The sequence below is a fragment of the Prinia subflava genome, chromosome 4 (assembly GCF_021018805.1).
Source record: "Prinia subflava isolate CZ2003 ecotype Zambia chromosome 4, Cam_Psub_1.2, whole genome shotgun sequence".
Lineage (NCBI taxonomy): Eukaryota > Metazoa > Chordata > Aves > Passeriformes > Cisticolidae > Prinia > Prinia subflava.
In genome coordinates, this window is record NC_086250.1 from 39,303,265 (window position 1) to 39,316,566 (window position 13,302).

The 13,302-nt window shown below is 42.3% G+C and overlaps 1 protein-coding gene across 1 annotated transcript; it reads left to right on the forward strand.

Moving 5' to 3' along the window:
• Nucleotides 1–10,978: 10,978 nt before the first annotated feature.
• On the forward strand, nt 10,979–13,072 carry IL22 (interleukin 22). The gene is made up of 5 exons (XM_063394915.1): nt 10,979–11,178; nt 11,963–12,023; nt 12,120–12,263; nt 12,489–12,554; nt 12,959–13,072. Exons 1-5 carry the CDS (start codon nt 10,979–10,981, stop codon nt 13,070–13,072), a joined length of 585 nt encoding a protein of 194 aa, XP_063250985.1.
• The last annotated feature ends 230 nt before the right edge of the window (nt 13,073–13,302 follow it).

Here is a 13,302-nt window from a genome sequence, read left to right on the forward strand (position 1 = left end):
GAAAACTTAATGGCTAAAAGGTGAAGTATTTTTGTTCAGGATGATATGTTACTGTGATGTGGGTGCCTTAGTTCTGCTGCGTCTATCTACATTACTCATATCAGCATGTTCTCCTGGCCAAGAGCTCTCATCAGCCATTATTTCTCTGTTGTAATAAACACCAATCACTCGCTTTTGGGATTTTTGGAAATTTAATAAAAATAAAAAATGGTTATAAAAAAATAGTAATACAAATACAATAATAAAGGTTAAACAATTTAGAGTAGGACAATTTATGAGACAATAAGAACAAAGGGAGTGGCCCGGGCTGGGCCTCCTCCCGTCTAGACAAAAGCTAGCTAGGAAAGAAGGCAAAGAAAAAAGAGAAATCTCTCTCTTTTTGAGGATCCTCTTCATGACTATGCATATTTTATTTAAAACAAGTAATTTCAGCTGGTTCTTGTCACAAAAGCTTTCTGTTAATTTCTAGGTGCCTGTAAGTCTGTTGGTCCTTGAAGAGGTTTCTTTTCTGTTGATAAGAAAGGCCATAAATTCTTCACTAGAAAATTTTAAAGTCTCTGCAACTGTTATCTCTGTGCAAAGAATTCTTGATTATTTTCTCTCTTTCTTGAGCTAAAAAGAATATCACACACACATAGCTTCTAAAGCTTAATGTTAATTACAAAACTACATTCATTATATTATTCAAATGTTAATACAGCATAACTTTTCTACCTAGCATATCACATATAGTAAATATCTGTGTAGAGCCACACAATATGCCTTTTTCACATCTGTGATACCTGTTAATTGCCTTTTATGAACTATGTACTCTTTCTTTGTTTTTCTGTGTTTGCCTGGCTTTCCTGGCTGACATCTCTGTCAAGAGTTTTTGTGCAGGTCTGATTTTGAGGCCTGTAAGTCGTAGATGTTATAACACCATATGTGCCAGTTTTGCTCATAGGGTTGTCTGTACTGGTACAGGTGAGTCTGGTACATCTTAGGGTAGCTCTGAGTTTGTTAGATGTGTGCAGTATGGTACATGTATATTGATTTTTGCCAGGGAGAGGGTAGGTACAGGAAAGGAGGGAGACATTTTTGTTGTGTAGGGGTACACACAAATTTAGATACTAGAATAGAAGTTTGTGGTGTCTCACACATCATTTCCCATCTGAACAACGTTTAGTATTTGCCTGAAATTATCGAATTGAATTTACTTCTGGACAGAAGTTTTTAAAGGGAAGTGTAGACAGAATACCTGGTTTTGAGTTACACTAGTGCAAAGCTTCTGAAGTGTGTTCTGTAGTCTTCAAGACGGGTGTTAAATTCTTTATGCTGTTTCTTTGCTATTGTTTATTGTTCAAGAGGGATTTTGGTTTTTCAAAATATTTCAGACCAGCTTTCAAATGTATTTCCTGTTGTGTTTTCAAGCAAGCTGAACATAGAAAAAATGTTCAAAAGTGCACTCTTTATTAATAATTACCAGTTTGTGCTGTGCACTAAGTATGTATTGTTTTCTGACAAGGAAACTTCAGAAGCCTTGAAAGCGGAGAGACCAAGCAGATAAATAAGGAGGAAGGCAGTTGCCAATAGGAAATGTATCTCAGGAATAAACTTTGTGAGCTTGTCAACTTAAGGCTGAGATTTACAAAACCAGCACATTAATAACTGACCCAGTCAGTAAGTGTTGAATGTCTTCAGCTGCTGTTCCCAAATTGTCACCAATTGGTCAAGGGAGGTGAGGGGAGACCTCATGGCAGTCTGCAACTTCGTTGTGGGGGGAAGAGGAAGGGCACACGCTGATCTCTTCAATGTGGTATCCACTGACAGGACCCGAGGGAATGGCCTAAGGTTATGTCAGGGGAGGTTTAGGTTGGATGTTAGCAAAAGGTTCTTCACCCAGAGTGTGGTTGGGCACTGGGCCAGGCTCCCCAGGGGAGTGGTCACAGCACCAAGCCTGACAGAGTTGAAGAAGCGTTAGGATGATGCTCTTGGGGATGGTCCTGTGCAGGGCCAGGAGTTGGACTTAGGTGATCCTTGGGGGTCCCTTCCAGCTCAGCTTACTCCATGATTCTAACTGGTTTTGCATATACAGTCTGAATTAAGTCACAAAGCCACTCAGTAAGTAGTCTTCTAGTGATACTTCAATCACTGAAGTGTTGTATAGGGATTTTTCAGCCTATTTGGATTAGTAGATCTACATCTGCTTAATTGTCAGTGGATTCCTATGTGGTAAGAAACAACCTTCTGAAAACGGATTTAGCTTCACCAATGTCTTGCAGGTAGCTGGAGTTCCCTCTGCACCCAAAGGCCACAGCCCAACCCCCAGTGCGTGTTGCAGTAAGGTGAGAGGAAATGAAATTATTTACCAGCCACCAGCTTTCTCCTTCACTCTGAAATTCTTGGAGCCTGGGCACTAATACATTGTCCTTGTCTGGTTTTGGTGTCATCACTCTCTGGCAGATAACAGTGAAGTAAAAAGGGATTTCCAAATCCATAATACTCAATGAGCAAATATGTAGTACTTCAAGATGGGGTAGGAAGCTCAGCTTTGAATAATTTAGTGTGTGCTTATTTGTGTGATGCCATCTTGATTCATTCCATCTTCCTGTTCTGCAAGGCTGAGCTCTGGTTAGGCTGAACACCCCAGGTTCTGGTGTCACAGCAATTCTTAACCGTCTGGTAAAATTTGTCAGCAAAGAGCCCCATCACCATTTGATGCAAGTGGAAGTTTTGCTGTGACCTTGTTGACCAATTTTTACTGTAGCCTGAGGGAAAATGGTTTTGTTACCTAAGATGCCCACAATTGTGTGATAAAGAAGCCAAGCAGTAATTTTAATTGTAAGTGGCCTAAAATTCATGTCCTGGTTCTAGCAGTTACTCAGACCTTTGCAGACCGGAGCCTGGGGAAGAGAGAATAGCATGGTGGAGCTGTAGTTAACTTCTAGGTATGTAGTAATTTCTTTGGTTTTCTGGGCACTGGAACACAGTGGGAAAGTGTTAATCACAATAGCAGCGATCATGCCAAAAGCAAAACCTGACGAGCAGTCAGTGGATGGTAGGTAACAAGAGAACTCCAGTTTCATGGAAATCCAAGTTTCAGTTTGCTTTTTGATTCTATTTTTCTGTTGTGTCACAGAAGGACGTTTGGAGCTCCATGTAGAAATGCCAATGAACTTCCTAAATACACTAGTATTTCCTACAGTTCATCTGTGTGGGATGTGAGCTGACCTTGTGAGGTTTCTCTTTTGCAGGTTGTGTCCTAGAGAAGCACTTGGAGTGACTGAAGAAGCCTGAATCTGGCATGTCAAACGTGCTGTGCCTGGAAACTGAAGGATGACGCTGGTCGGTCCTGTGTGGTGTATTTTAGGGTGGAGGACTGAGAACTGCACAAGATGGCTGTGAAGGCTGACTGTCCTTTGGGAAAGCAAGCGAGGCTTGGTTTATGTACAGTTTTCACAGCCTCTCTTGGATCACTTGTTGCATTGATGGGGCTCTGTTAAAAGTGTAAGAGCGGGAGCACTCATTTGCAAAGAGCTTGCCCTTTGCAGGGAGAGTTGGGTGGTACAGCCGGGGCAGCAGATCCTGCTTAGTGTAGATGATTCTTCAGTGGAGGCGGCAAAGGACAACTAGAGCTTCTTACTCCCGCTTTCTTCAGAGGTCTTAATGTTTTCTAGTAAAGCATGTCAGTTTTGTAAATGTGACTGAATTCCATTATGCCAGGTAACCTTATGCCAAGGTACCTAAGGTAAACCTGTGAAGGTTTCATGTGGACCTCAGAGATTTTCCTTTTAACTGTGTTCAAATCTGATATACACATATATGGTCTGTGTCTGTGTATGTATATATAGGGGGGTGTGTGTGCTGGGACAGATTTTTTTTCTCCATAGTTGCTAGTATGGGGCTCTGTTTTGAAATTGTGCTGAAGATAATGTTGATAATATAGAGGTGTTTTCTTTATTGCTGGGCACAGGGTCAAGACCTTTTCTGCTCCTCACCCTACTCTATTAACATGGTGCTGGGGCTGCACAAGTTGGGAAGGGACACAGCCAGGACAGCTGACACAAACTGACCAGGGGATATCCCACGCCATGTGGTGTTATGCTCAGCATATAAAGCTGGGGAAGAGGAGGGAAATGGGGAGATATTCTGAGTGATGGTGTTTTTCTACCCAAGTAACCACTATGCATGATGGAGCCCTGCTTTCCTGGGACTGAACACCTGCCAGCCCATGGGAACTGGTGAATGAATTCCTCATTTTGTTTTGCTCTTGTGTGGATTTTGCTTTACTTATTAAACTGTCTTTATCTCAGCCCACAGGTTTTGTTACTTCTACTCCTCTGATTTTCTTCCCCATCCTGTTCTAGTGGGAAATGACTGAGCGTCTGAGTGGGGCTTAGTTCTGGTTGTGATTAAACCACAACTGTGTGTGCATATGATACATGTATAATTTTTTTTTTAACTCAAGGTGTCTTTGTGTAATACTGTCGTGTGCTGGGATGTCTCCAAAGCACCTACTTTAGGATGTGAATTAGAATAGGAATGCCTGGCAGGATCCAGAAAACATGTACTTTCGGATTTCTCCCTTTCTACGCCCCTTTCTGGTTACTGGGTTGTTGTGACACATAAACTTAATCTGCAGATATTATTATTATTATTATTATTATTATTATTATTATTATTATTGAGAATTGGGTGCACAGGTTTGCAAGGTTGTCTGTGTGCACTGGCTCAGTGCACTGTGTGCTGGGGCTCAGTGCTCCCCCAGCTAGAGTGGGCCTGTGAGTTCCCAGGAACCCTTCTCGTGAGGAATGCTTGTTTGTGTTTCCAGTGAGAAGCTGGCTCCAGCCTGTTTGTGTATTTTAGCTTACATGACACATGGCTAAAAACAGATAACTCAGGAAAGCAGCATCATAATTCCTGTGCTGTAGCTATTTTTTCTGGCTCCATAAATCTCACGTTCTTGATACTAGTTCTACTCCAAGAGGAAACTCCTTGACTCACAGAACTCTCTTGGGAGATCAGCAATAGCTTAACCCTTGTCTGGGGAAGGGCTGAGGCAGAGGCTGCTGGCTTCCTAGGGATGGACACATCCTAGGACAAGTTAGAAAGCTGCTGATAGCAACATGAGAGCTGTCACCTTCTCTAATGGCTCTGTTACAGTGAATAGCTGAGCTGCCAGCGGCTCACTCTCAGGAGATGCTGAGCTCAGGGTCTCAGTGGAAGTGCTGGTACATGGGCAGTGTCTGGGCACAAGGATTTTACCTTAAATAATGTTGCTTCCCTTCAAAATGGCTTCATATAATTACTCCGTTACATGATAAAACTTCTTGTCAACCAAGGTGCTGGGGCTATTTCTTAACCTGAGCAACTGTTTGTTACTGAATTACAAGCCAGTTTGCAAAATTCTGTTCCCATTTAGAGTGGTTTTCTTTGACCTACACGATGTCATTAATTCCACTTCATGATGTAACTGAGCCACGGCTGTGCAAACACCACACATTAAAGGAAGCTGAGAAGGTTCAGTTCACCTGGTCTGACTGTTCACAAGAGTTGGATACATGTAGGTCACTATTTAAAGCAGCAGAGTCTTGTAATGTGTTCCTGATTTCACACGCCAAATTAAAAGGGTTGCCATCTGGTGGGAGGGTTAATAGTGGTGCTGTGAGGCCATGTGCACTGACATGGCCTCAATTATCTTTTTTCCCCTCTGTGTAAACTGAGTGTTGACTGACAAATTATTAAAACTTGTTTTATATGTTTTACTGATATTGGCAGGAGTTTTCTGAAGAAGCAAAACCTCTGGACTAATCTCTATTGCAGTTACATTGACCCAGGTTTTTGGTTTTTTGTTTTTGTATTAATTAGTTAATCCTTTTGGCATGCAGTAGAAGTTACTACCTCAGTGCTCCTGGTAATAGCATGGTATTAACACATTAAGGACATTGGTACCAGCAGGCTGGTTTTGTCTCAATGTCTCTCTGGGTTGCTTTCTTTTGTATCTTCACTATATAAATGTTTCTGAGAATAAAGTTATTTAAAACAGAAAGTTTTTGGGTTTGGTGATGTTTTGTGTGTGTGTGTGGTTATTTTGTTGGCTTTGGAGGTTTTTTGGGGGTTTTTTGGTTTGGGTTTGTTTTTTTTTGTTGTTGTTGTTTTTGTTTTTGTTTTTTTGTTTTTGTTTTGTTTGTTTGTTTGTTTTTTGGGGGGGGGGGGGTTGTGTCCCAGAATGTAACTTAAAATTGAGGCAATGAGTTCCCTTCCTCTTGAATTTTTATGATACGAAATACCAGCTTTATGATATAGCACTTTATAGTGAGGAAAACCAAAAATTATGTAACAAAACCAAGTGCTGGTCAGAGACAAAGATCTTGATGAAATATCAGATATAAAAGCCGAAGTGTTACTGTCACAGGAAATGTGTTACTCTGTGTTACAAAAATGTTACAGCCAGGGGAGGTAGGAAATCGCATCAGGTCTGCAAAAACCCTGAGTCAGCAGTGCCTGTATTGAGAGCTGTCTCCAGAATCTTTTTCAATCATATAATATTCCCAGGCTAAACAATTTTATTAATGCTATTAATTCTTCTTCAAAGGACTCACAGTTTCTTACATATCATTAAACCTGTCACACACACACACCAACCAACCAACCAAACACCAAACCCTAAGCAAAAAATGTAACACTTAAATGTTACATGTCCTTTCCCAGTCTGTCTATTGGTACCATTTCCTCTGTAGAAACTGGATCCCTTCTGCCATTCCTAATGACTGTGCCGAGAAGACACTTGCCTGTGTACTAGGATGTTTCCATAAGGAATGTCTGGATTACAGAAAAACTTATTTTCAAGTTTTGTAGAGAAGAATCAATTTCCATTACTGAGGTTTTCATTGCTGGCGAGAGAGCTGAAAGAAGACTTTACTGGAGCTTGCCCTGAAGCAATTTTATAGTCTACTTTAATCTTCGGAAGTTTTAAAGTCTGGACAAAAGTAGAGAAGAACTGAGATAGAATGGACCCGACAGCTGACTGCTTCACAAATGAGCTGGAGCAAAATGAGGGAGGAGATGAGTGTGGCCTGAAACCTGAGACTGAGTGTTCAGTTTTGGGTGTTACATGACCTATGGCCCATTCATACAAGTGTTTAAGGGGGGAGAATCTTGTTGCCAAATAAAAGATCCAAGAGCACAATACACAATATAAAGGCTCACTTTTTCACACGCCAACTCTTGACAATATTTCCAGCCCAGTGGCCAGTCCTGACCTTTCCAATAATGCAGTGTAATGCTGGCTGATTGAAAATGTACTAAAGCCCAAGAAAATTCCTGCATGTTCATATGTTGCTGCTGATCCACAGCAGCTGAACATCGAAGTACAGTATTGGTTACTCACCTGTGACCTCATTCAAAGTCAGAAGGAAGTGTCTGTGGCTTTAGAAGCAGATGTGATGCAGAGTTCCAGTCCTCCTCAAAAAATTCTCTGTCTTCAAAATGGGTCAAGAAGTCATTGTCGAGAAAATTTGCCACTATGGTTTCTTAACGAATTAGGGAAATCCCATGTAATTACACTTCAAAAGTTTATAGGTGAGTCAAGTGATAGGATAGACACCTCTTGGGGCAGTACCAGGGAGAAAAAGTGACCCGTTTCAAATAATAATTTTAAAATAATTTCCTTAATTAATTTTACTTGAAAAAAATACAGAGAGTACTTAATAGAAGATTAAAGGTCTCTGGTAGTTTTTAATTAAAATGAAAGCAGAGAAGATATATTTTCTTGTAAGAAATTTCTATTTTACACAGTGCTACTAGTCTTAAAGATTAAAAATATCATTAAACCTATTAAAAATCATGAAATAAGAAAAGGAAATTATTTCCCTCTCATTCTTCGGATGAATTTTGTCCAGTTTACTCTTTCTCCACAAAGCAAGACTTTCCAGTGATAGTTTCATCCAGAGTACCACATTTTAAATGAAAGGCAGTTTTCCTTCCACTGATCTCTCCTGCTGTGCAGTTCAGGGTAGCCCGTTTGGGAAGGGGAATCTAACCAAGCAATTTCCCTGGGGTTCACCCTCAGTGCTGGTTCAAGACCTTGTTTTTCAAAACAGAACTACTGTATTTCCTCCTCAAACAAGAGTAAAAAAGAAGCCTCTCTCTGGAGTTCAGCTGGGGACTGGAGTAAGATCCAGCACTAGCGCAGGCTTTTCACCCCATATTTCCATGGGATGTGTATCTCTCATGTGGGGTGTGGTGAGCCAGTGGAAAGAGGTGGTAACCGTGACAGTCTTTGTTCAGTGCAATCTCATAACAGAAATACAAGACCCTGGGAATAGGAGGCATATCTCCACTTCCAAAGGAATTCCATTGACGTGTTACAAGGAATCTCTGCAGCCATGACAGTGTCTATACCACAGCTCTGTGGTACATCCAGGACGAACAGTCCTGGGAAGAGGCCAGGAATGATCTGATGAGCAAGGGAACTATAAAGTCTGCTTGTGTTAGCGTCCAGTAACATCTTGACCACTTGTTTTTGGGCTGGACTGTACTCAGAGTAAGCCAGAGGGATGAAAGATGTAACTCACAGCTGCTAACAAAAGGGTAAATAATGCAAAAGCTTTAGGGATGTCATAAAAACACAAGTTGCAAAACATGAATTAATGAACTTGAAAAAGCATTTCAGCATCTCAGTGTCTGCAAAACAGCAAGGTAAACTAAACAACTGAAACAGCCTCAGAAGGGGGACATAATGGGACAGCCAAAAAGTAGCATGGCTGAGATGGCTAACAATGCAGACGGGAGGTGAACTTAAGGTTTTCTGTGAAAATAGGCATGTTCCAGTGCATGATTTCAAATAAAAGAGCAGGAAGACAGAAGAGATTCTGTAATTACTGCATAGGAAGGGGAAGAAGAAAGATTCAGCATCTAATTCCTCATTAATCTGCCTGATTTTGTTTAAATTTCATCAGGACAAGGAATGAAGTATGTTCCTCAGGGTGATTTGAACTGATGGGCATAGCACAGCACCTGCTTAGGTCATGCACCCTTTCCATGGGATTGGAGCCACAAAAAGAGGTCAGGCAGGCTGGATCTGTGTCTGATGAGTGAGTGACCAAAGGGATGGAGAGGTAACATCTGCCAGAAAGACAAGAGGGCAGGGCATATGAATGCTGCTCCACAGCTCCTGTTTTGGGTGTACAACTTCAGTTCTGATGGATGAGCTGGTGGAGAAACCTTGCTTAGAAGCAGACTTTGGTTATCAGAATGTGTTTAACACCTGGGGAGGAGTTAGTGGAAATGCATTTCAGGGAGGGTCAATACTTCAAAGCAGCCTATCCGTGAGGATTCTCCCAGTTTGGTCTTTAATGTCTGTCCTTTTGTTAAGTAAAACTCAGCCTCCATCTCCTCATCAACCTGTACCCCCCCTTGGAACTATTAGCTTGATATATATGTGGAAAAGAGTTTAGAAATGTATTCTTGAATAGCCTTGTGGTACATCTGGATGTGAACTAGACTGTTGACATCCTGGGTCCAGACTCACTTTCTGCTGCCTGCTGCAGTCAAGATGTTGTTGGAGGCAGGTCATGGGAATGAGGACCTGAGAGGGGCATGGAAAGGGTGATGATGGCTCCAGGGCACAGATCTGTGCAGTCCTGATGTAGCAGGTGTCTAAGGGCAACTGAAGCAGGACTGAGACATGGAGGGATAAATTCATGCTGCAGATGCATCAGAAGAGGCTAAAGAATAAGGCTCATTCCACTCAGCTTTTAATTTTAATTTCCTTTCAGGTGTAAGAAAAAGATCTGGGCATTTCAGACCATGAGGTTAGGCTGACAATTGCTCTTGTCCTGAGAACTTGAGCCACAAATAATGGAGCCCAGCCAGCCAGATGCCCACCCTCAGAGCTCTCAGATATCCACTCTCCGAGGCAGAGCTGAAGCCTTGGTTTTCCAGATGTTTTCTCCTGTTTGTCACCTGTGTACCTTGTGGGTATTAGAAAACCAGGAGTTTACATTTGTCCCAGTTCTGTGTTCTCATGCATTACTGTCTACAGATGGGTTGCAAATTACTGTCTAAAGAGCACAGATCCCCTTTTGGGACTCTGCATGGTATTGCAGACTGAAGGTGCAACACTGCCTTCATGTTAGGAGAGCCTTAGGAACATGGAAATCACCTGGATAAGTACACGACCACAGCTCTGTGCATTACACCTGATTACAGCCTTAAATACAGATAGTATCTTTTGGAAAAGGGAATTTGGAAATCAGGCATGTGATAAATGCAGTGTTGGTCCTGCACAGTTTCTGATCTCTCAGAGAGGATTGCACAGTGATGTTCAGATGGCCAGTGACTCCAGTGGGCCACTGTGTGGGAAAGGCTATTTTCAGGGTAGGAGCCACAGATGGTCAGTGCTTTGGTTCTGATACAGTCTCGGATCACTTGTGTGCACCAGTCAGCATTGGTGAAACCAGTCTTGTACCACAGAAGGTTTGGTGGCTTTCTGCCATCTGTCAGTCAAGTGCATTATAATTGGGACAGGAGGCACAAACTCATAGAATTCTCAAACATTTTTATGCAAAAAGAATCCAGGATTCCTACCCTGGTAAAAGCCCCTGCTTTGCCCCAAATTAATATTTGGGTTTTTTGTTTGTTTGTTTTTAGGAAACTAAAGATTATGATGGTCATGAAGTTGTATTTGTGGGTTTTGAAGTGGTTAGGTAGTTCTCAGAAGAGGATACTGGAAAGTAAGAGACTTGCTGATGTCATTTTTATTTCACCACCAGTACCCAAAGAAAACAGCTGAGAGAGATGTTGGTGGCCCCTATATAAGGTGCAGCTCACCTCCTGCAGAGCACATCAAGAACCACAGCAAAGGTAAGGCTTGCAGCCTTTGTGCTGCTCTCACCTTGCTTCCCCTGCTCTCCTTGGTGCTAACGCTGCCCTCTCTCACCTCAGTGCTGAGTCCTGCATCTGCAGCCTGCTGGGACGGACGATTCCAGACTGAGCCATGGCCGCCCTGCAGACCTTGTCCAAGAGCTTCCCAGCATGGGTTTTCTTCTGCTGCTGTTGCTGCCTTCCCCTTCTTCTCACCAGCTCTCTGCCTCTGAAAGGGGCTTCTGCTGCCCATCATGCCTGCAGGCTCAGGAGGATCAACTTCCAGCTGCCCTACATCCGGAATCGCACCTACACCTTGGCTAAAACGGTACAGTCATCCATGTGTTCTCCATGGGGGATCTGAGCACCTACTCCTCTGTTGGTGCAGTGACTTCTAGCCTTTGGCATTCCTCTCTCTTTCCCCTGCCTTTCTCCAGAGGAAAACCCACCATGTATTTGCAGTTAAAGCAGAGTTTGGGTGTGTGGAGCAGATTTATTGCCTGCTGGCTGTGTAGCCAGGGGAAGCTGCTGCCTCTCTTCCTGCTGCTCCCCAGAGGAAAGGCAGCCCTGGAACAGCACAGCTTCTTTTCAAGCAGCTACTGCTGAAGTGGGTAAACTGTGAAATAATGACTTTAAATTTCTCAGTTTGCTCAGTCCATTTGGAGTTGGGCCTGTCCATGACTCCAGTCACAGCCAAGCAGATGCTCTGGCATCTTACCGTGCTCAGCTTGGGCAGGTGTCTTGGCTGCTTTGCCCTGGGTGGATCTCCCTGGGTCACACCATTGCACTGTGGGCCACTGTGAGGTCGGCCACCTGCAGCATCTGGTTTAGTCACCACAACCACGGCGACTTCTGACTTTTGAGTGGGGGACACAAATTCAGACTTCGGCTTTTTTATTTTCCTGCGATACCAACCTTGAATCTCACCCAGCTGAGCGGAGAAACAGACACAATATCCAAGCTTATCTACTTGTAACAGACTATGGTGTCCATTCTCTCATTTCACCTGCACTTTTATTGCTGATGAAAGCTTTTGGGTTTATTATTAATATTTATTATCATTTTTAAGTGAGGTTCCCATCACCACCTGACACTTCCTTTTTTCCTCTCAGGTCAGTGCCTTGGACAGGGACACGGACAACAGATTGATTGGGCAGCAGCTTTTTGTTAACATCAGGGTAAGCCTAGCATGAGGAGTCTGCTCTTTGCATCCCTCTGCAGCACTTAGTGATCTCTTGCCTTGATTTAACATGACCTCTTACTTTCATACATAGGAAAACAACCGCTGCTACCTGATGAAGAGGGTTGTGGAGTTTGTAGTAGAAGATGTTCTCCTCACTGAAGTCAAGGACCAGTACCCTTATGTTGAGGAGGTGGCACACTTCTTGGCATCCCTGACCTCAGAGCTCAGCAGCTGTGTGAGTAACTCTGGGTTTCTTTCCCTCCGACTCTCATTGCTGCTCCTAAATCTCAGAATGCTACAAGCAGTGGCAAAAGGTAGTGATATGAAAGGAAACCTCAGATCAAAGATATGAAACTCAGAATAAATAGAAAGGTGTGAAGAAGAAAAAAAAAACACGCATGAAAAATATATCATTGCATATAGCTGTCCCTCTTACATCTGAATGTTTCCTTTCTTTTAGCAATTCTCAGGAAAGAGAGAACACATTGAAAAGAACCTGGAACAAATGAAGAACAAGATGGAACAGGTACATTTTCCCCAAATACTTAGAAAGAGCAGTTTCAAACCCCAGTCATTTAGTTGTATTAAGGCTGACCTAATTACGAAACAAACTTGAGATTATTTGGGACATGAACACGCTGCAAGGGCACTAAATAGTGGATTAATGATATTTCCCCTTCCAGCCCTCCCTCACTTGTCCTGTTGGTTTTCTGAACACGTTATGGTAATTTAAACCTTCAAAAGTTAGGTTGCAGGAAACTTATATGCTAGTCTAGATTTGAACGAACTACTTTATCTTTTATGACCTAATTACAGAACTGTTTAAGAGAATTAGAAAAGTAAATTATTTATTTGCTTTCTGTGACAATCCTAATTTCAATTTTCCAAAAAATAACTACTTGCTAAGATGTACATTCTTCTCTTCTCTAGTTGGGAGAAAATGGAAAGATTAAAGCCATTGGAGAGCTGGATTTACTGTATGACTACATGGAAAATGCATGTACTGATGCCCCAAAGAAGGGAGGCAACAAGAAGAAAAACTGAAAAAGTTCTGGATCAGGCTTGAAGAGATATCTCTGCAGATCTCTTGCAATAACTCAAATTTATGAGCTGCAACTATGTCCATTCCCCCCAGATGCAGTACATTTTTCACTTGTGTCAAAACTAGCAAACTAAGTGGGCAGAGACAGGATGCATGCTGCTGCCTTCTTCGAAAAGGAAAACTCCAGGACACTGCCTCTTGATTGCAACACAGGGCATTAGTTATTTATAAA

Excerpts from the sequence above, each read along its gene's own strand:
- IL22 (XM_063394915.1), top strand. The coding sequence starts at position 10,979 with ATGGCCGCCCTGCAGACCTTGTCCAAGAGCTTCCCAGCATGGGTTTTC. Across the intron at positions 11,179-11,962 it reads ACCTTGGCTAAAACGGTACA|TGCCTTGGACAGGGACACGG; the intron begins GTCATCCATGTG and ends CTCTCAGGTCAG. Across the intron at positions 12,264-12,488 it reads CCTCAGAGCTCAGCAGCTGT|CAATTCTCAGGAAAGAGAGA; the intron begins GTGAGTAACTCT and ends CCTTTCTTTTAG.